The sequence below is a fragment of the Neolamprologus brichardi genome, chromosome 1, assembly GCF_056152115.1.
Source record: "Neolamprologus brichardi isolate AB-2024 chromosome 1, ASM5615211v1, whole genome shotgun sequence".
Classification (NCBI taxonomy): domain Eukaryota; kingdom Metazoa; phylum Chordata; class Actinopteri; order Cichliformes; family Cichlidae; genus Neolamprologus; species Neolamprologus brichardi.
Window position 1 is genome coordinate 13647885 of NC_142104.1, and position 22205 is coordinate 13670089.

The window sequence follows — 22205 nt, forward strand, 5'->3', positions numbered from 1 at the left end:
AGGCCTGCCTGTAGCGACTTTGCATGTTCTCTCTCCACCTGCATGCACCTTACACCAGCAGTCCCAAGGCATGCTTGTTGGGTTAAATGGTAATTGGTTAATTGAATGTGAGAGGTGATGATTCTGTCTCCATGTGTAATCTGTCCAAAGTGTATGACACATTTGGTCCCACGATAACTAGGATAGACTCCATCCCTCTGTGATCCCGAACTGGAAAAAGGGAATTGACAAGATTAGAAATAAGCACATCAGAGGGAAACCTTGGTTTGGAGCTAAAGTTAGAAAGTCAAGGTTTATATTAGATACAACAGGCAAAGAAGCCAACAAGTATGTGCAAAAAGGAATCAAAGAGAAGATCCAGAGAAACAGCACGGGTCGACATGCAGAGGTTTGATGTGGCAAAAGAGGATGTACGGGATAGACTGTGAAGAAGGTAGATGATCTGCTGTGGCAACCCATAAATAACTATACAATGTCTCTAATAGTAATCCTTGATAGCAGATTCACTTTATCAACGTCTGGTATTTTTATTGCACTCTTGTGTTATTTGCGCTCTGCTTGTTCTGCTGTGATAGACCCGAATGTCTTCTGTTAAAAAGACGTGTAAGTTAAAAACACTAATGTATTTGTTAAAAGCATATGTTTGAAGTTTTTAGGTTTTAGCCAGTTATAGCAATTAGATAACTCTGTTTTCAGAAATTTTAGTTTTATGTTGAATTAATGCACAGTAGCTCCCGTTTTCTTACAAATGGCATATTGGCTTAGTAATTCCAACATGTAAAGCTGTGCTCAAGATTAAAGATTTAAAGCCTTAATCAGGATTTAAAGCTACAACTTTAAAAGCTGTGCTCAAGATTACAACTTCGAGATAAGATCAGAAGATTCAAGCTGTATTCATTGGTTACATGGTTTCATATCTCCTAACACAACAAGGAATGAGGTGAAGAAGATGTTAAAAAAATAGAAATGTAACATCTGCTCCTTGTTATTCATCACAGGATTGGGTTTTGGATGCTTGTCAATCACAATGAGTTATCATACTCCTCATATATTTCAGGATGTAAACAACGTGCAATAAATGTGGGGGAAAAAAACGAAATCAAAAAGTAGAAACTTGGCAGCTTTTTAATCACACACTAAAATTCAGTATTTTTGCATTCATTTTTATATACACACAGGATGTCAAGAATCCTGACAAGTTCATGCCCTTGTGTAATTTGTAAAAGCAGGTTTATTTATATATATATATAATGTAATATATAAACAAATAATATACACAAAAAACAACAGTATTATTCACTAAAACACACAAAACACACTGAACAATCTATAGCCTTAAAAAAGATACAAAAAACAAACAAACAAACTTGTATTTCATGTTGGAATTTTTTTTTTTCAAAAGGTAGTAAAATTAATTTACAAATGTAGACGTCGCACACATATTACAAATGGACAAGGATATAGAATACTAGATTGGGAGATTAGAGATTGGGTCAGCTTTCTTTGGATGAAGGTAAAGTGAGATTTGAACTCCACTCACAAACACAAACCTACAAATTGTTATTCTTTGTTCTGCACTTCATTTACTGGCTAAACATCCAGTCAAGCTCACTGAAACGGGCGAACAGAAACTGATCCTGCACTGCGATGAAATGAGATCTGCGAGCTTGGTGTCATTTCTGTGAGTGTTAGGCACTAAATCTAAACATAAGTAATGTTGACAGAGGTAAAGCTTGGCTTGGAACTGGATCTTCATCCCAGCATGCTCAGCAGAGAGGATGACAGAGCAATGTTCCCTGCCCTCTCGCATTTCTCCTATTTCCTGCAATTAGCTTATCAGAAAAACAATAAGAGGGAAACGGATGAAGGTTAGCAAGAAAGCTTAAAAGAAAAAACACACAAAGTAAACATGAAGAAAAGGTAGATGGAGTTCTTGGGTGCACAGCTATGGCATCAGTGGTTGCTGATGTGTGGACCAGTCGGAAAGTTCCTTGATGTAGTTTGGACCAAATAGATCACTGCAGTTCTCTGTGTGCAGAGGATATGAGTTATCATCACCAGGACCTGAGAAGCATAAAACAGCACATAAACACACAGTCATGGCAACAATCATGGCTGTTATCACACCTTTAATGCATTTAATTTTATCCCACTTTTACAGATTGTTACATGTACACATAATATATTGAATTTGATCTGTCAGGCTTAACGCTCATCTACCTAATAGAGCTGTGTTTGTTTGTTTGTTATTCTCATAGTCTTTCCCTCAGTGTTACTCACCCCAAAATCCAAAAATATATAGTACAACACACTTCCTGTTCATGTTTACATTTACTCTGTCCGAGTAAAATTAAAACATTTCACGATGTAATTTAATTTAATCATTAGTTATTATTAATCTCTGGCTCTCTTCCACAGTGCATTTCTCTGTCTTCTCTGTATTATTCTAGGGTCTTTACCTTACAATACAAAGCGCCTTAACTGTTGCTGTGATTTGGCGCTATATGAATAAAACTGAATATAATTGGAAATGTTTACATTAAATCCACATACAGTAAAATGCTGTACTGCAGTTTAGTACTGTGAAGAAGAAGGGTTATGTTTTTTCATATTTAAGATTTCATTTAACTATGGACTAATAATACTTTGCAGAAATAAAATAAGCGTCATACAGTGCCAGTGGTTCCAGAGATTGTGTGTTCTCCATCCTCTCTGCTCCCCGTTCTGGTTCCAGAGGTCTGTGTTGTTTAAGTGATCCATCAGCTGCAGGAAACAAAACACTGAAAGTTAGTCAAACAGATATGGAGAGCAGCACATACAGAATCAAAACTGCAGCAAAAAGAAATTCCCAGGAAACTGATCTCGGTTAAGTCAAATATGATGTAGTTCAATTACATAGCAATTATTTTTCGTTTCCTAAGGAAAAACCGCATGTTTTTGCAAGAATACCAAAACTGTTGGTTTGTGTTTGATTAGTTATCATATTTAAGATATGGTACCTTAAAGACGGCCTCACTCTGTTCCTGGTCCACTGGTTTGGCGTCCCACATCCCTGCATACCAACAAGAACCATCATCAATCTTTTCAAAGTGTCTCTTACATCCAAAACACCAACAGAGCACTTTAAAGAACAAGCATCTCACCCTGTTGAGTGCTGGTAAATGTGTTCTCTGCAACAGCTTCCACCTTCTGTGGTATGTCTGTAATGGGCCTTGTTGTTGTGGGTTGCCAAATTTGTGTGTTGTGCATGTCATTAGATGTGCATTCACCTAAACTGGTCTGTCTTTCTCTGGGTCGGTCGAATAACCGCAGCCCTGAGAGGAGAGAGAGTAGGACTGAAACATGAGGCCAGTGTTTGCAGGTAAAGTTGGGAAATACACTTTAAGTCTGTTTCTTACCTCTTCTGCGTTTCTGTGTTTGTGAGCTGGGCAGCATCCTGTAGACTCTGTAGGCATTACTGCCTCTCTTTTTGCTGTGCTCTCGCAGCTCACAGATGTCAGGCAGAGAATTCAAGGCACAGCGGAAATTTGCTTTCCATGTCTTTGGATCTGGCTTATCTTTGCCTGGATGGTACCGTCCTAAAGAAGCATATACAGAAAGGTTAATGATAAAGGCAGAAAAAGACTGTGGTCAGGTGTGCGTAGCTAGGGAAGTCTGCGGTGTGCATCGTTTTAACCACAGACTTTATTTAAAAGCTGCACACAGCAAAAGCACGTCTCCTAAACCTGCAATATTTCTAATGGCCAACAGGGGGAAACTAATCCGGTTGCAAGTAGCCAAATCGAAAAGAAGTAAATGAGAAACTGATCCTACTCATTTCACGAGTGACTTCAGTAAACATCCTTCTTACTAGGCTATGGATGGCCTCAGTTATAAGTGTCACAGCTTCTTTGTTACAGCATAATATTTGTTTTAAAAATCATGGTCCCAGTTAGAGTGACAACAAAACAGAATATGCTTTAGGGCACAGCTTCCTTGTGATTTACTAGAGATAATCATACTCATGGGTGTGCATAATTATAGAGGCTGAAAAATAGTCTAGAAAACAATGGAAGGCAGCTACAGCCAAACTCTTTATACTGTTAAATAGGGTTAAAGGTGTGGCTGCACCTATTAACATACTTAACAGTAATATCACAATTTGGAGTGTGTGAAGTCCTTAAAATATAGTCAGATGTGTCTTATAATTAAGGAAACTCCATTTATTAAATTTTGTAAATCAACAGGAAATACAAGGAAAATGAACTACAAGTCTGATACAGAAATTGTAGTACATGTAGCAGTTTCTTGGTTTCTGATTGAACACAAAAGAACGTGGAAATAACACACTGACTGCAATAAAGAAAAAAAATGCTACCAATTTTGTATAAAACAGTGGATGTAAACTATAAGGCCCTGCAATAACCGATATAGGTAATTGCTCAATTATGCTCAAATATTTTTTTATTGTGTGGAACTGTGGGGATCAACCTTTAAATGTACCTTTAGATACTAATTATTAACAAGCCAAGTTACTATGGTCCCACCAATCCACTGTTTCTAAAATCTCACAGCGTGGGCTTTCACGATTTGGTTCTTTAAAAAGTTGCGTATTAGGTTCAAAACAAAATCAAAGTCCATCTCAGACTGTGTAGAATTATTTTTTAGTCTAAGATTTGAGAGGTATTTATATTTTCACTGTACAAAAAGCTAGAAATTAGATAATAACAATTATATTTATCTTGTTGGGGTAAAAATGTGAACTAATCCTGACATAAATGTGAACTAATTCTGCAATTCATTTTTGGGTTTCAAAAGAATGATTTACGAAGATATTTTTTAGTGTTATGAGTGAATTATTTTGTATTTGTTGTTTTCTTTTCCTTTTCTAGGGTAGGTTAGCTATACTGAAACAAATGTAAGCCAAGCATATATAAGCATTGCTTCTGCCTGAACCTGTTCAGTCACTTGTCAGTACATAGATAGACTTTATGTGCACTGTAACAATCTCTATTTATGTGATTGCTGAATAAAGTACTTTTTGTATAGTAAAAATGGGGAAGAAAAACACAGCTGCGGCCAGCAAAACAAGGTTTTTAAAGGGAAATTCTGATGTAGTTTGACCAGTGTACCTATGTCACTATGCCCTTTTTGGTTTCCTCTCATTAAAGTGAATAAAGGGAACAAGAAGTAATACAAAGCACATATCAACGTAAGCACTGCAAAATTCCTGAAGCCTTAAACTAGTACCAAGGAAAGGACCACACGGTAATCTTCAGAGACTAGTTAGTGGTTGACTGATTAGTTTGAAAATCACAGCCTTTGGTTTCAACTCTTTGTAATGACACTAGCCCAACTGTCAATAAAAAACAACAAGTAATCAAATCAGAACGAGTGTATGCATAATGTTTGACTTGTTCCCTAGTTCTGCTTTGCCAAATTGTGTTATTACACACATTTAACACATGTTTCTACCACAACATGCCACTAAGGGCGTAAGTCCCATGTTTGGATTGGAATTTCAATGTATTTTATTTAAGATTACAATTTAATTATATTTACCTACAAATACTTAAAGATAGTCATAGAAAAAGAAGATTTTTACATCCTTATTTTTGCTACATCTTTATTTAATATTGATTGTGTTGATGTGCATGGATGGTCTGTTTTTCAAATGCTTCTTTATTTTACCAATAGAAATGCGAAAAGGACTGTTATCCCTTACAAGCATTTAAATCTCCTTTATTGTAAAATAACTTTAAGTTAGGCAAGATAGGCAAGACACTCCCACTTACCACTTACCCAAGTGTAAGATGGGGGGAAATACATTTTTTTCCTCTCTAAATCATTAAAAAGTTACAAAATAATTAAGATACTTATGCAGTACTTAAATGTACTCACAGTAAAATTGTTTCTTTGTTTGTAAAACCTTGATCTGTTACCTCTTTATTCTAGTGTACCCATGTTTAAGCATTTGAAATTCCATTTAATTCCAAAAGAACTAAACCTTTAATCGCGGGCCATATCATGAAGTGTTACCAAGATTCTCCATCACCTGGTGCCAGACCAGGCTTAATGGTGAATCGTTAACATCATTCATCATTAACCCTGCTGTCAGGTGACTTCATCCAGTCTATGGTCGTCTTTCTCAAATTTAGCACAACAGTTTAACTTGGCTCTCAGCCAGCCTTCTGAAAAGAACTGTTAAAGTAATAAAATCACCGGAGCTTTAAGATCCACTATGGATCACTTACAGCAGACAAGGGCTAACAGGAATTAAAGGGGCACAGGCAGCGGCCACTGAAACCTCCCATTCATCAAGGTTTCCACAAGTCTCATGTCAAAGACCTTTTTTTTATTAAAGACATTAACTCCATGTAGCTTTTTATGGTTTGTGTTCAAATCAATTTAGTATTTATTTCACACCGTGTTTTTACACAGACAGTTCATGAATATGTTTTGTCTCTCTTTTAGAGCTTGTTTTTTTTAAGCCTTAATGTTGTACTTTGACAGCAATTCGATCGCTTTGAGCATTCACAGCAAGTGAACTGGAGCTTTCCCATGATGCAGATGCAGTCATAAATCACAACTTTCCCAAGACGGAAACATGTTTAACACATGCGCACATGCACTTATGCTTCTCTGTGCATTGACCAAAACAATAATGTGGGGATAGAAGACTATGAAAAATATATGTTTTATATTCTGTGAATTATGAAAACTGTGTGATCCACTAAAAGGAGTGAGGAAAATTACTCAGTGTTATGTATTAAATTACTAGAAGAAGGTTATCAGACTACTCATGAGAAGATGTCAGTTAAATGATCTGGGAAGATAACATGTATTAGAATGCTTCAGTTTGGAACTGGAGAGCGACAGAAGGGACTTACATGAACTGAACTGACATCCCTAAAGTCATTGCAACAGCTTGTAGTGCCAACTATTTACCCTTAAAGAGACCATGTCTATGTTTGATTGGATAAGGCTTGTTTTATTTGAAGTTGCCGTCAAGCTCTCATCACTTAGCTGGAAAGTAAACAGGAATGTGGTAGATCTAGAAAGACTGAGCAACACAACCGTGGAGCTCTTCATTGGAAACACTTCTAGAACAGAAGAAACCGGTCTATAGGCAAATCTCATCAGGGTCGTTAAAACAATGATTGCAATGCAAAATGTTCATATTCCGTTTGGCAAAAACCCCAACAACAACAGGGAAAACATTTGTATGTGCCTTTAAGTAGCATTTAGAAACTTTGTATCTGTTCTCTAAAGTATGTAACCCTAAAAAAATACATTCCGTGTTGAACATTCCCATGACTTTGTTGTTTTTGTTTTTGCGAATAAAGTAATTATCCCAATCTTTTTGTTAGATGTATATTTTTAGGGGAGCATATCAGCTCCCTAACAGATCCCTGACCTGACTTGTACCAGAAGTTATGAAGACAGGGCTCACCTCTTAAACTATCAAGATACCAGGACACAATAGACCCCTACCAAGATAATCTTTCATGACATGTGTATGATCATTTTTATTACTATTTACTGTAAAAACAAATAGATATCTGTATAGTTCAACGCTGATATGAATAAAGCGCTGAGATTCTGTCCCAGGGATTGATTTTGGTAGTTATTTGTGGGATGTTCCTGTGGTTTCTGTTTGTAGTTCTTGCTGCTCTGTATCGAAACACGAGCGTGCAGTGAAAAAATGTACCATAAGAACTTTGTTCTGATCAGTAAGAGCGATCAGTACAACAGATGGATAATAAAACAGTCTGAATTGAGCCGAGAAACAATCAGATGAAACAAATCACGTAGTGTCAGTGTTTTGCTCTTACCTGTATGCATGGCCCAGCTCCTGAAAAGGGTAGCATCTCGCTCAATACTCCAACCATGGCGAGCGGCATGTTTCCATGGGATCTGGAAGATTCGTGCTGACTGTTGAATGATAAAGAAAATAAACTGTGATTTGTTGTATTATTCCTAGGATTATTTAAGAATAAATGTCTTATTATGTTTACCTACTGTGATTTTAACTATAGGAAACTTTCTAAACCCCAGTTGTATTTGTATATGTGTGTAGGAAGAAGGTGATCTACCTGGTCCAGCCAGTTGACTCCTGGATACCTCCCAGACTGAATCTGTTCCTCCAGCCACGGCCTCAGCCTGAGCCGGCCTTGTTGTTGCATGCTCCAGTCTGTGCTTCAGGTGAGTGGAAAAGGTAGTCAGTACAAAAGCAGGAGTTTCAGCAATAACAGAAAATTTCTTAGGAGCTCAGATTAAATCAGAGGTTATGCTGGGACACCCTTCCTACCTGGCTGGTTCTTCCAATCAGAAGACTCACAGTTAACACGATCCCGCTCCTCCTCCAATAGTCTACCACACAGGCTCTTCCTGTTACAGAAAATATTGTATACGGCATGTTGTTTGCTTCGAGTGGAGTTGAATTGGAATAGTGCGGTTATAGGTGGGAGGAGAGTTGTAAAGCTGCTTGTACAGGTTTTTTTAATCCTTTTCCAATACTTGAATATAGACAGAAATGCTGGTTTACTAACCAGTTGTTTACAGTTAATTTAAAATAACTTGTATAAACATGGGGGAAAAGGTAAATATATATTATGTTTGTATGATATGTGAATTTTTGTATATGTCAGCTGCTGCAGAAAGTCAGTGTCAATATATTTTTTATTTTGGCTTTATTAAGTCACAGCACAGTTGCTAGATAGCATCTATTCATGTTAAGACCACAAGGTGGAAGCACAAGCAATGGTGTAGTAATGGTGACGTTCCCTTACATGTTGCAACAGGGCCTCAACTTTTTAGTGTACATGTTCAGTACAGTTCAGTTAAGCATGAACATTTCTTTTAAAGCTATGCGCCCACCACTAATACTGAGCACAGACACACACATATACATACACACAGAAGCAACAGGATACAGAACACACACACACACACACACACATATATATGCACTATGTAGTATAGAATATAGCGACTTTGACTCACCATAAATGCTTGATGTCTTTATTTTAAGTAGCACATAAACACTAGTTTACATTAGTCCACTGTCATGTTTAAGTACACATATTTACTACATGGGGATCCAAAATACAAATAACATGTATCCTACTTAAGGTATATACTTTTCAATTGTATTTTGCATTATGGTCAATTCATTTATGTATAAGATATAATCTTATACTTTGGTATACCAAAAGCACACAGCAGACAAAGCTTGTTGTGGATCATTCAAACCTTTTTGTCTCGTTGAAGGAAACACAACTCAGAAGTATTCACATTTATTTGAACTGTTTTATACAACAGAAAATTGTGATATTAAGATTCACATCACCCAAATACAGAATAAAGTTGTTTCTTTCAGTTGCATATATTAAAAAGTAACTATGTTTTTATTTTGACAACTACAACATGCTGAAGGCGATGACGTGTGCTTCTGTGGAAACGGATCAACAGTTCCAAAGAAGAGCAATGAGGAAGTAATTTCATAACTCTGAACAGCAGCCCTGAAGGGCAGATAAGTGTTGCGGCTTGTTTTAGTCAGAGAGTGCAGCCATTTCCAATGTAATTCCTACTTAAAAGGTTTAGACTTAATGGGCAAATTGTCTATCTTTTCTATTCTTTTAAACTGAGATTTAAATGAAAACTCTAAAATGGCTCAAGAGGATTACTGAGTTGACATTTTAGACAGATTTGATACAGCTTAGTCATCTCAGCCTTTATGCATTTAAGGAATCTGTTTTCAAAAAGAAATGCAGAATGACATTTAAAAACAAACGGCAACACAAACCAAACTGAACAAAAAGAAGAAAGAAAATTTACTTTGTTCAATATCAGATGTGGAATGTAGATAAATGATGTGATAGGAGCTGTTTTGCCTATCCCTTTGTAGAAAACAAATACTGAAAATATTAAGGCTACAGGTTGATATCTGATATCGGTCATTTTATGTGGAAGTTTCATGAATACTTCACAATTTTCAATCAAAAACATCAGAAAGAAAGTATTTACAGTTGAAATGTTTTCAGAATGAATACCTGTGGACGCTCTATATTGAAAAATGTATACATTTATATGTAAAAGCAGGACTTACAGCGTAAAGATCCCATGCAATGCAAAAAACAGACACTAAATGGCTCTTGAGTTACAATAATTTTAAAACCGTTTCCAAGTACAAGAATGAAACATAGGTCACAGTCACAGTGCTACACAGCTTGATAGCCAGCATCTGTAATTATTGGCACAGAGTGGTCAACAGACATTAAGGGGGGGAAAGGTATTTGGAGCTGCCCGCCCTGGACATTGTGGATAAAACCTGGAAAGACTTCACTTAAGATGCTTTGAGGAGTCTTTTTGAATAATTTTTCATACTCACCATTTCCTTGCTCTAAAAGCAAAATATCAGGTTGCTTCTCCAGACTTGGAAGTGCCTGGTAGTCATCATCCATTGCAAGAAAGCTGTTTGACCCTTTAGGCACACAACCATAACAGGGATTTTCATCACAAATTGTGACCTCTTCACCTAGCTTTGGTTTACCACTGATGACCTCATCAGTGCTTTCAAACTCTGCCTCAGCTCTGGATGAAAATTCACAAGAATCAGATGCGTTAGTCCCACTAGAGACAGAGGACAAGCTGGTGTCTTCTTCATACGAAAATGTCCCAGAATCTGCTTTGTAGGATTGATATGGCATGTCTGGTTGCCTTAGAAATGAACCAGAATCTTGCTGAGCAGGAACTTGACAAGATGGTAGCAGCTGATGAGGACAAATTTCCATGTCGCTCTTACTGGGATGGTAATCAGGGACACAAAGCATTTCAGCCTTCTCCTGTGCCTCCAAGTCGCCCGTCATGGCCTGATGTTCAGAGATGGGAATTAGGAGGGAATAGGTTTTATTTTCAAATACAGATGATCCTGAACTGGTGTCATTAGCTTGGACACTACACGGACTGTAGGGAGCTGAGCATAAATCGCTTTTTTGCATATTCATTAATTGTGTAAGGGGACTGGTGGTCACTGGTGATATGGGGCTAATATTCAGGAAAAGTTTAGAAAGGACATCATGAACAGCTTTAGTGATAGGAGGTTCTTCGTTCATAGTCTCAGGGGGTTCGGCATTCGCATAACTGAGATCGGAGGAGCCCGTGCTGATACCACTGCTTTGCTGAAGGCTTCCACTGCTTGTGTCTGTCAGTGACATCTTCGACCTGAATAGAGAAACAATTACTGAAACTGCTAGATAAAAATCCTCAAGAAAATATCTTGTAATGCTGATGCATCAATAGAGCCAATACTGACCCCAGTTTACTGTCATCTGGTATAAGGGGCTCAACACAGATAGAGGAAGTAATGGATGGCTCAGGTTTTAAGACCTAAACAAAAGGGATGAACAGTCTTAAACATTTCAGTTAAAGGAGGAAAATGTTTCAGAACAAACTTTGGTATGTTTCTGAAAGTGCCTTTTAGGAATCCCTCTTGTTTGTGATGGGCATTGGAATCCAGGAACGTCACAGACAACAAAAACAAACAGTCACTTTAGGCAGGTCATAAATTCAAGATCAGCTGTAATCCTAGCAGATTGTGTGAGAAGTACTATCCAATATAAGGTTCAGGGCGCCGTCAGAAAATGTTATACTCAGTGAACTAATTAAGTTGTTTTAGCCTGCCTACCATTGGTGCAAACCTCCTCCAGCCCATGTATTCATGTTTGATCTGTGCTCATGAAACACACGGAAGGGTGAGGAAGTCAGCGAAGAGAGCCATAATAAGAATATAAATGACTGCAGATGGAAATAACACTGTTCTTCTGAGTATAACAGTCCCAACCAAACTGCTATTTAAGGACAGAACATAAATCCAATGAATTGCTACTAATGAAAAAGTAATGAAAAAAAAAATCATAAAAATTTCCCACAATTATTACTAACAAAATACACGAGTGTAACATTTGAAGTCAGAAGCTTTTAACTAGTGTGAAATATGTCTCACCTGTTCCTTGCTTGGATAGATATTAAGAAAGCTTGGATTTGGAGGTTTGGTAACTACATCCCACCAGTTTCTTTTATACCTAAAAGGAAATGTTTAAAAAAAATCAACAAAAAATAAAGAAGTTCTAGTATTTAGGAGAAATGTGCACTGGCAGAAACTGGCACAAAAAACAAACTTTTTATATGCACAACCTACTTGACATAACAGCGACACATAACAGCGCTTAAGATGACGGCAGCAATACTGAGGCAGATGATGATAACCACGAGCAGGTAGTGTGGGGAGCGAGCTGTGAAGATACGCGTTTGAAAAAAGTTTAATGCTTTTTCTATTTGTACAGAAAATACACAACTATGAGCAAACACTACTGTATACAGACAAAAGTATGAATCAGCTTTTGTATTTTTTGTTATTTCCAAAAGCATAAACAAAACCTTTGTGACCAACAATTCAAACAAAAATGAAAACAGGGTTCAATTTGTATTGTGACATAAGTCAGGAAGTTTAACGCAATAACCACATTATTCAAAGTGTTTGGAGAAAGTACATATTAACACTAATGCAAATAACAAATGTGAGTGCACTCTCTGGAACGTAAATAGAAGGACATGACATCATAGTAATTCTGTTGTTTTGGAGAAAAATTCAAATGAACAAACTGAACCTTCACAGCAAAGTATGCATCGCTTTGCTTTTGAGATATTCAATGATCTTTTATATTTGAATACAGGACATTGTAGTTCAGCTTTAATGTTACAATCTAAGGAGCTCATCTCCACTTTTCTCTGGAGACAGCGGCTTCCATGAAAGTTAGTTTGAGAGTTAATATTAAAACTCATATTATTTTTCAGCTGAATGTGTAATAGAAATATAATTAGTGTCTCTTAACACAGTTAAGAAATACAGAATTTGATGTCTTACAACTGAATAAAGACAATACTTACCAGTTTCAAATTCCCACTCTTCGCTACTGTCACTGAACTTGCCACTCAGACTTATGAAGCTTTTCACGCTGACCACATATGCTGAACTTGGATCCAGGTCTTGACCTTTTATTGCATAGTAATTTAGTCCATCAACTGTGGCTGGTTTGAAATGTCCAGTTGTCTAGTATGGAGGAACAAAAATGAGTTTGACAGTTGCCCATGTTTACATCTCCAGAACAAATAGTTACTGTGGCATTGTTCCTACCTTTTCTGTTTCTCCTTTTTTATAGTAAGTCACCACAGCAGTCATTTCATTGTTTATAAATCCCTCCATGTTTGACGTCCACTTGACTTCAAAATTCCCTTCGAGTTCATTGACTGATTTGATTGTTGGAGTTTTTGGTTTTACTGTACAGAAACAGAAACAAGAGCATTAAAGTGAATGTTTGTTCGCCCGGTCTTTCTGGCAGATGCAGAGTTATGGGAAATAATTTAAAAGAAGTCAACGTACTGCTCTCTGTGACACTGAAAACTTTTGACTCCATGACGTTGCCATCTTTCCAGATAGATGCTGTGTGAGTTTCTCCAAGCACGAGTATCAGTTGAAAGGAGCAACAACATTGTCCAGTGCCACACTGTTGTAAAAAGCAATTCTTCTTACTGTGGGAATTAATAATACAAAATGTTTAAAACAAATATAAAAAAAATATTTATGACATCTTATGCTGATTAAGCTAATATTACATTTTTATGTACAGCATTTTCACCCAATGCCTCCATCCCACATTTTTATTTGCTCTAGCTTACAAAAGCCAGTGTTTGAGTCTCACAAAACCACGGCTGGAAAATGAAAGCATTCCCCCTGAAATCCCAAGATGATCACTAGATAAAAGAGGAGTTGAAATGGTGGTTTACACCTTCGCCTAATAAACAAATTCTGGGAGGAGACAACCCCTTATGAATCTCGAGAAAAACAAAACAAAAAAAAAAGCTCCAATATCAAACATTGCTGCGGAGACCCCATGTCAATAAGGGAGCGGCCAAAGGAAGTGTACAAATACTAATTCAAAATCCACTAACAAGAAGTACAATATATATGTTCTTCACGTGAATGTTAATATTTATCATTTTATTTACTTTTATTTACCTAACTTCAGCATTATAACATGCTTCACTTTCAGTTTGTTAGGATCATTTCTGTGAGGATCAGTCGCACTCCTAAAACAAGCAAGGACACAACAAACAACCAGCAACAATACTCCCGCATATCAGTCCAAATATGCATCCACTTAATGAGCCAAAGCAAGTACAAACCCGCCGAAACAACCCGCTGTTACAGTCCCTGCTCCGCACACTAAGTCGACAGTTCAGAGCTATTAACAAAAGCAGGATCCACTCAAAGTGACGCAGCTGGTTTAAATGTCATAGGTGATCCGTTTAATATTAAAATTAGACTAAAAAACAAACAAAAACATCTCAGTCATACCCGTCTTCACTCTGGAGAGTCAAACTGTACTCAGTGCAGTTTTGTAGCTCCAGCTGACACAACATCAGCTCGTCAAAGTCGTTGGTACAGTCAAGACTGGAGTTAGTTGTCTGATTATTTCCTGCACGAAACAAATTATAAATTGTGGCTCCTTAAGAATTCACACATAGAACAATTAATTAGTTTACTGTGAGCTACATACCAAAGGGAACAGTCACGATGTGCCCTAAAAGAAGGAAGATAACAGAGATCCTGTTGCAGACTCGTCTGGAAAAGAAAAAAGGGAAACGGAGATCTTTTCTTTTCAACAAACATGACGGATTCAGTAAGAAAGACAACTTCAAGTTATTCAGTTTACCTATTTGAATCCATTGTATGACGACTTAGTGCATTTTTTCTGCTATGGAAAATACTCAGCTACGGTCTATATCCTGAGTACGCGAACGCTGCTTACGCCCGAGTCTCGCAGTCTTCCTGTTATGGGAGCGATAGAAGGATATATTGCGCCACATTAGGGGAAGTCAGTCCTGCTCACATTTCTTTAGAAAGACAGAACCGTGCGCATAAAGCCCACAACAGTAGCCGGGGTGCGGGGAGTCGACTTAAAACAGCTACTGAAATCCCAGTGTTTGTGTAGAGTGAGAAACTAGGTTGAAATTAAAACAAACACCCCCGACAAAAATAAATATAACAAATAAAAAAAATGTACATATGAAGATTTAAAGCAAACATTTAAAGCAAGCATCGATATTTTTCCTACCACATCACAGACACACGTTAACATGTCCCACTGTACTGTGTTGTGTGATTTCTACTCAAGTCTCGTGTCTTATCTCAGCTGTTGGCACATTGAGAGCATTTATTGTGAAAAGTGAAAGTGACTAATTGCATGTTGGCCTATGCCTCACAGAGGAATGAATTATCTGACACAGCCGTATTGAATACGCTTAATGAAATCTATTTAATACTTCAACAAAAATATTACCAACTTTGTTGGTAATGACAGCTTTGAGGTGTCTTGTGTGGCCTGTTGTTCCACACAAACACTTCAAATTCTGAAGTTCTGCGGGCCTCTTTGATGAACTTTGAGCTTCGCTTCTTTCCACTGATTTTAAGATGGATTCAGGTCAGGTGATTGGCTGGGCTATTCTAGCAGATTTATTTTCTTTTTCAGAAACCCACTGAGAGTTTCCTTGGCTGTGTATTTGGGATCAATGTATTGCTGAAAGGACCCCCCTTATTTCATCTTCATCATCCTGGTCCATGGCAGCAGATTTTTATCTAGAATGTCTCCATACATTTTTCTATTTAGACTTCTTTCAGTCATATGAAGAATGCCAGTGACGCTCTGAAAAAGAGCCTCACCTCCAAACAATGTTTGTAGTATGGGATCCAAAAAGTAAAATTTTTGTCTCATCTGGCCAGATTATACACAAGTGTATTTCACAGGCTTTTTTTTTAAACTAAAGGTTGTTCCTTAAAATTTGAAAACGCTTCAACATGCTTTTTCTTTAGCAATAGTCTTGAGTGGTGAATGTGCACACAGGCCATGGCAGTTGAGTGCATTACTTATAGTTTTCTTTGAAATCATTGTACCTCCTGCTTCCAGGTCTTTCTGTAGCTCTCCACCAGTGGCTTTTGGCTTTTTGACAAATCTTTTGATAATTTATTTCACTCGATCTCTGAAATCTTGCAGGGAGCACTTGGCCATGGCTGGTTTATGGTGAAATGATGTCCTTTCCACTTCCGAATTATGGCCCCAACAATGTTCATTAACCTTCAGTAGTTTAGAAATTCTTCTGTAACCATTGTTTGTATGCTATGTACGTTTTTTTTTCGCAATAATAGGGTTGCGAGGGTTGTGAGAGCGATCACCATGTTTACTCAACATGTTTACCCATGATGCTTCTTGTGTGACAGTGGTAATGAGAAAGCTTTTAACAGACTATATGTTTGGACTGAACCAGCTAAACTTAATTTGTACTAAGTGGGTGTATTGCTTTCTAATTACTGATAGATTTCAGCTGGTGTCATGAAATTCCATGCTTTTTTTGCTTGCACCTCTCGTCCTTCCTGTGTTGAATTTTTTTTGCCTTAGTTATTTGTCATCATTACACATAACATTATGTGTGTTGGATTGGATGGGCTGCCTCTCTCTCTCTCTCTCTACACACACACACACACACACACACACACACACACACATATATATATATATATATATACATATAAGGAGAAATCATTAAAATGAAATGAACATGATGTACAGAATTTAAATAGAGGTATTTAGTGGTTAGACTCTGATGGCGTGTCTTGGCGGAACGGTATCCCAGTGTTGATAGGGATTAGATCAGGACCACCTGGAGTTTAGACATTGGTGGGCGAGAGTACAAAATACTTGATGATGTAATGGTAGGTGCTAAACTTTCCCAAGATGGATCAGACAGAAAAAAGTTTTATTTTTATTTTTCTGATTCATATATTAGACCAGATGCAATGTTGAGAAGAATTTGTGATCACATTCAAAGGGGAACACTTTTCAACTTCAGATGTACAGTATATACAAAAGATATCTGCAGTTGTACAGTTGTATTGCTCTACTGCATCATTTTGCATACTTTTAATCAATATATTCACAACTGTCATAAAATAAAATGTAACATTTTGCTTTGATGGGATCTTTATTTGAAAAAAGAAAACAACAACCAAAAAACATATTAATAGACATGTTATGATGCTACCTGTGCTACCTTTCTTTCTTTCTTTCTTTTTAACTAAATGTATTCTCAGTGACGTTTCCTTGTTTGAAGACCAAATATGTCCTGTACTGTTCTTGTCCAAGAGTTGATCCTGAGTTAAACTAGAAGTGTTTTGGTAGTGTGGTGCAATTTGAATAACACATTGACTGTTGTGTTGAACTGTCAGTAAAAAGGACCGTAAAGATCTAGTCTAAAAGTATACTGTGCGTGTAAAACTGTATGTCTTTGAACTGTTCATTAAGCAGCTATGGAGTTAAGAGAAGGACCCAAGATGCAGGCACTGTCTTTGATGCGAGTGAGCTTTATTATCAGGAGGTAGGGATGGGTATTGATAAGATTTTCACGATTCCGATTCCATTTTCGATTCTGTTTAACGATTCGATTCTTTATCGATTCTCTTATCGATTCTTTTTAAAAAAGGAGAACACTAAGGTCAAATAGCTTAGAACTTTGTTTTATATCTTCTCTTTGAACGAGATAGAAATTTAGGAGTAACATGGCCTTACAAACCCAACAGTGAGATCTTAAGAGATCCACAGCCTACGGCTTTTCAATGGGGTGTCACAGGGTCTCCAGGAAAAAAATTGTAAATGTAAAATAATAAAATAAATATTCTTCTGTAGCAATAAAACAAGAATATCCAGTAATGTCCCTGCCTACAATTAAACACATTCACTTACCTAAAATCGGGGCATCTGCTGTGGCAAATGGGTGCAAGCCTTTGACCACAAACTTAGTCACTGCTCGGTGACATTCGTCTATCCTGGCCTGAAAGGAGACGCTAACGGTAGACTGCAGCGACAACTGCCAGCATCTGAGCCAGACTCTGTCTGTCTCTCTCATCATGGTCACCTAAATGCAGCGCACAGTAATGGCAGGTTTTGTAATAAGGCAGATCGCGCTAACATAATATGCACTGTTAGTTGATTATTTACCTGCCGCATTAACGGGAGAGGACGTGCAAACGTTACCGCTGCTGCTGGGTTGAGATTCACGAGTCCGGAGCGGAATTTAAAACACGACATTCATTTAAGGTCATCGCGTGTTTTGTGAGCAAATGCTTTTGCATATTCGTAGTGTTTCCTCGCTTAAATAAAATATCTACTTTGCAAGTATTGCAAGTTGCCCTGTTGTCATCCGTTCTCGTAAAGTATAACCAAACTTTTGAGCGTTTGAGCCGCTTAGGCGCCGTGTTTCCTGCCAGGTAAATGACGCTCCGCAATGTGGTGACGTCATTCGGGGCGACTGGAATCGATAAGGGAATCGTTTGCAAAAATGGCAAACGATTCCAAGGAATTGAAACAGTGGGAACCGGTTCTCAACAAGAACCGGTTTTCGATACCCATCCCTATCAGGAGGTGAAAACAAGCAAAAGCTAGGATGGCGAGGACAGAACTAAGCTGAACTGGGAAAACTAGTGAACAAACCTGAATTCATAACATGCAGGGAGGAACACGGGATGATGAACAGAGAAACACAGACAGACCGACAACGAGCAAAGGCAAACACACACTTTTAAATACACGAAGGGAAACAAGGAATAGCAAACAGGAGGGAGACACGGCTGAACCTAATTAACATGACGAAACAGGGATGGCGGAAAACTGAATACAGCGACACCAGGCATGGACCTTCAAAATAAAACAGAAAATACACAGACTGAACTTACAGACAGACTCAGAGACACGAAACAGAGAGAGCCAGAGTACAGGGACCAGAGTGACATGAGGAGCAAAGGAATCCAAAACCTACGAACTAGAAATACAAAACAGAAACCAAAACACTAGTAAACACGAACCAAGAAGAAACCACAGCCTAATAAAAAATCCATCCATCCATCCATCCGCTTCCGCTTATCCTTTTCAGGGTCGCGGGGGGCGCTGGAGCCTATCCCAGCTGTCATAGGGCGAGAGGCAGGGTACACCCTAGACAGGTCGCCAGTCTGTCGCAGGGCTAACACACAGGGACAGACAACCATTCGCACTCACATTCATTCGCACATTCACACCTAGTGGCAATTTGGATTATCCAATTAACCTATCCCCACAAGCTGCATGTCTTTGGACGGTGGGAGGAAGCCGGAGTACCCGGAGGGAACCCACGATTTTGCATTTATCTTAGATTACAAAGCGTTAGCAGGCACCACTTTGACAGAGGAGCATCTTCCATTTTCTAAAAATGTAATGATTCCCGGTACACTGGATTAAGCAATATGTTTATGAAAAAGTATTAGCATAATCTTACTGGATTTGTCCTAAACATTTACATTTTAGGAAGTGGTTTGTTTATTTCAAATAAAATCAGATGTTTTTTCTATGATTTTATCTTAGCTTGTGTAATTTTACACTACACAAACAGCTTAATTTTCAAAGATGCCTCTGTCATAACAGCTCTGCATGACACATGACAAGACAAGAAACAACAACAGCTAGTAATTCTGTAAATTTGACAGTTGATGAAAGATGAAATTTAGTAATCATAAGCTACAAGTCTGTGTTTGCTTTGCTCCTCTGTGCAAATTTCTTTAAGGTGATTCTTTCACATTAAACATGAAGCAGTGATTCATCGAATGAGTGAGTGTGACACACGTTGATATTCCTTTAGTATTAGGTGAGTATGGATATTGCACGTGCTTAAACAACATAAAGAAAGTATGTTGAAGCATGGTATGGTGGCAGGCAGGCAGGTGCATGAGAGGCAGAATGATGTGCCAACCACAGCTATATAATCGGGGAACAGAGAGCCCAGGAGTTCTCAGATGGCACTGATGAGCCTTTCCCCGCAGGGGTCATCAAACCTGTCAGTAGACATTGCAGAGAAAAGGATGGTTGGATTGTATTATGGGTGTGGATAACTCAACCTGGAGAAATAGACTGGGCTTAAGAGGCTTTGAGCGATAACGGTGAACTATGATGTAAATGTTTCACATCAACAAGAAACCCATCGTTGACATTTAATATTCTTCTTTTGGCTGCCTCCTGAATGGCTCATCTGCCTCCATCTCCTGCTGTTGCATGAATACTCCTCTCATACTAGTCTTCTGCATGTCCTTCTTCACATCATCCACACTTTTCGTCTCCATATTACACATTCTTTGTCCAACATATCCCTCCTTTCACTATCACTCCCCTACACATGCCTAAACCATCTCAGCCTGCAGTTCTCTCTGGTATGTACATACCAGAGAGAACTGCCGCAGTGTGCTAAAAGAAGCAAGATAACAGAGATCCTGATGCAGACTCGTCTGGAAAAGAAAAGGGGAAACGCAAAAGGAGATCTTTTCTTTCAACAAACATGGCGGATTCAGTAAGAAAGACAACTTCAAGTTATTCAGTTTAGCTATTTGAATAAATTATGAGACGACTGAGTGCATTTTTTCTGCTATGGAAAACACTCAGCTACGGTCTATGTCCTGGGAATGCGAATGCTGCTTACGCCCAAGTCTCATAGTCTCACAGTCTTCCTGTTATGGGAACAATAGAAGGACATATTGCGCCACATTAAGGGAAGTCAGTCCTACTCACATTTCTTAAGGAAGACAGAACCGTGTGCATAAAGCCCACAACAGTAGTCGAGGGGGAGTCGACTCAAAAAAGTTACTGAAATCCCAGTGTTTGTGTAGAGTGAGAAATTGGGTATGCATTATCTGACACAGCCGTATTAAATACGCTTAATAAAATCTATTTAATACTTCAACAAAAGTATTATCACCTTTGTTGGTAACGTATTACCAACACTGACATTTACATTGACATGTAAATGTTTAGAAAGAAACCCATCATTGACATTTAATATTCTTCTCTTGGGTGCCTCCTGAAGGGGGCACAATAGCTCTCCTGCTGTCACTTGAATACTCTTTGCTTACACTGGCCTTCTGCATGTCCTTATTTACTGCATCCTGTGATTTTCTTTGTTGTCTCTCACTTTTCGTCTCCATATTACACATTCTTTGTCCAATATATCCCTCCTCTCACTATCGCACCCTACACATGCCTAAACCATCTCAGCCTTGCTGCTCAAATTTCGTCCCCAAAACACTTATATCCAGTGAGTAGTTTTTTTTATTGGCATACTTTATGCATAAAACAATAAGGCCGCGATATCTTGTTGTATCTTGCAGCAGAGATATACAGCATATACAGCATAAAAAGTGGCGAGAAGACATGTTGTAAACTTCCACTCACAATTTAGATAGTTGGTAAATGTTGAGAAAGGAAGTGTTGCAAGAGTTGTAGCTCTTGTTCATGTGGCATAATCATGCCAGGCTGTTGTTGCTGCTGTACAAAAAAGAGAAAAAGATTCAGTTATTGTCTCCCCTTTTCATATATTATATTATCTGTTGTTACACTGTGAATGTGTTCCGTTACTGTTTTTAAAGTGTAGTCTGAAAAATATAAAAAAAAAAAGGTCCCACAAAGTCAGGAGGGGAATTTAAAGGAGCTCAGTTTTGGTTTGTGATTTGTTCTGTTGGTTTTCTTTCACACACATACAATCAGTAAAACTTTACTGATATCACTGTTACTGTATTACAGCACAAAACGGCTGACATGTAACTCAACTGCATTGAGGTTGATGTTATTTTCCTGCTATGCCCAACGGCCAGAAAGAAAAAACAACATTGGTTAAAGTAAATGATAAGCTTGAAAGTACAACATACCCATGCACTGGCTCTTAAAACCACAACTCCATACAATTCTTTCTTTTGAAATATTTATTAATACAAAACAAAACATGTAAGTTAACATTTTAAAAATTTCTTAACATAATTTTATTGGAAAACTTAATTTATCTTTTTTTAATAAGTTCTTTTAGTTGTATTATTATCAGAAGTAGTTAATAATAGAATTAGCATTTTGTGATAGTTTTTTGATGGTCTGAATGATGCAGGGGAAGAAGCTGTTTGTGAGCCGGGAAGTGTGGGACCTGATCTACCTGAGGCATCGGCCAGAGGGTAGCGGGTCAAACAGGTGGTTCAAGGGGTCACTGACATTCAGATTCAGATTATTTTCTAAACAAGTGGGACACGTCCTCTATCTGCATGTCGTACG

General features: G+C 37.9%; 2 protein-coding genes across 2 annotated transcripts; both read right to left on the minus strand.

The window, feature by feature from the left end:
* Positions 1–1467: 1467 nt before the first annotated feature.
* Positions 1468–8217, minus strand: irf1a (interferon regulatory factor 1a). The gene is made up of 7 exons (XM_006780492.3): positions 8076–8217; positions 7815–7914; positions 3399–3578; positions 3144–3314; positions 3000–3052; positions 2673–2763; positions 1468–2064 (listed from the first exon to the last, which is right to left on the minus strand). Exons 1-7 carry the CDS (start codon positions 8163–8165, stop codon positions 1946–1948), a joined length of 804 nt encoding a protein of 267 aa, XP_006780555.2. The 5' UTR covers positions 8166–8217; the 3' UTR covers positions 1468–1945.
* A 772-nt stretch (positions 8218–8989) lies between these two features.
* il4r.1 (interleukin 4 receptor, tandem duplicate 1) lies at positions 8990–14877 on the minus strand. Its single transcript, XM_006779900.3, has 10 exons — positions 14757–14877; positions 14601–14665; positions 14399–14519; positions 13424–13572; positions 13178–13320; positions 12931–13093; positions 12182–12275; positions 11987–12065; positions 11297–11370; positions 8990–11205 (listed from the first exon to the last, which is right to left on the minus strand). The coding sequence occupies exons 1-10, from the start codon at positions 14768–14770 to the stop codon at positions 10203–10205; spliced, it is 1905 nt and encodes a 634-aa protein (XP_006779963.2). The 5' UTR covers positions 14771–14877; the 3' UTR covers positions 8990–10202.
* Between the last annotated feature and the right edge of the window lie 7328 nt (positions 14878–22205).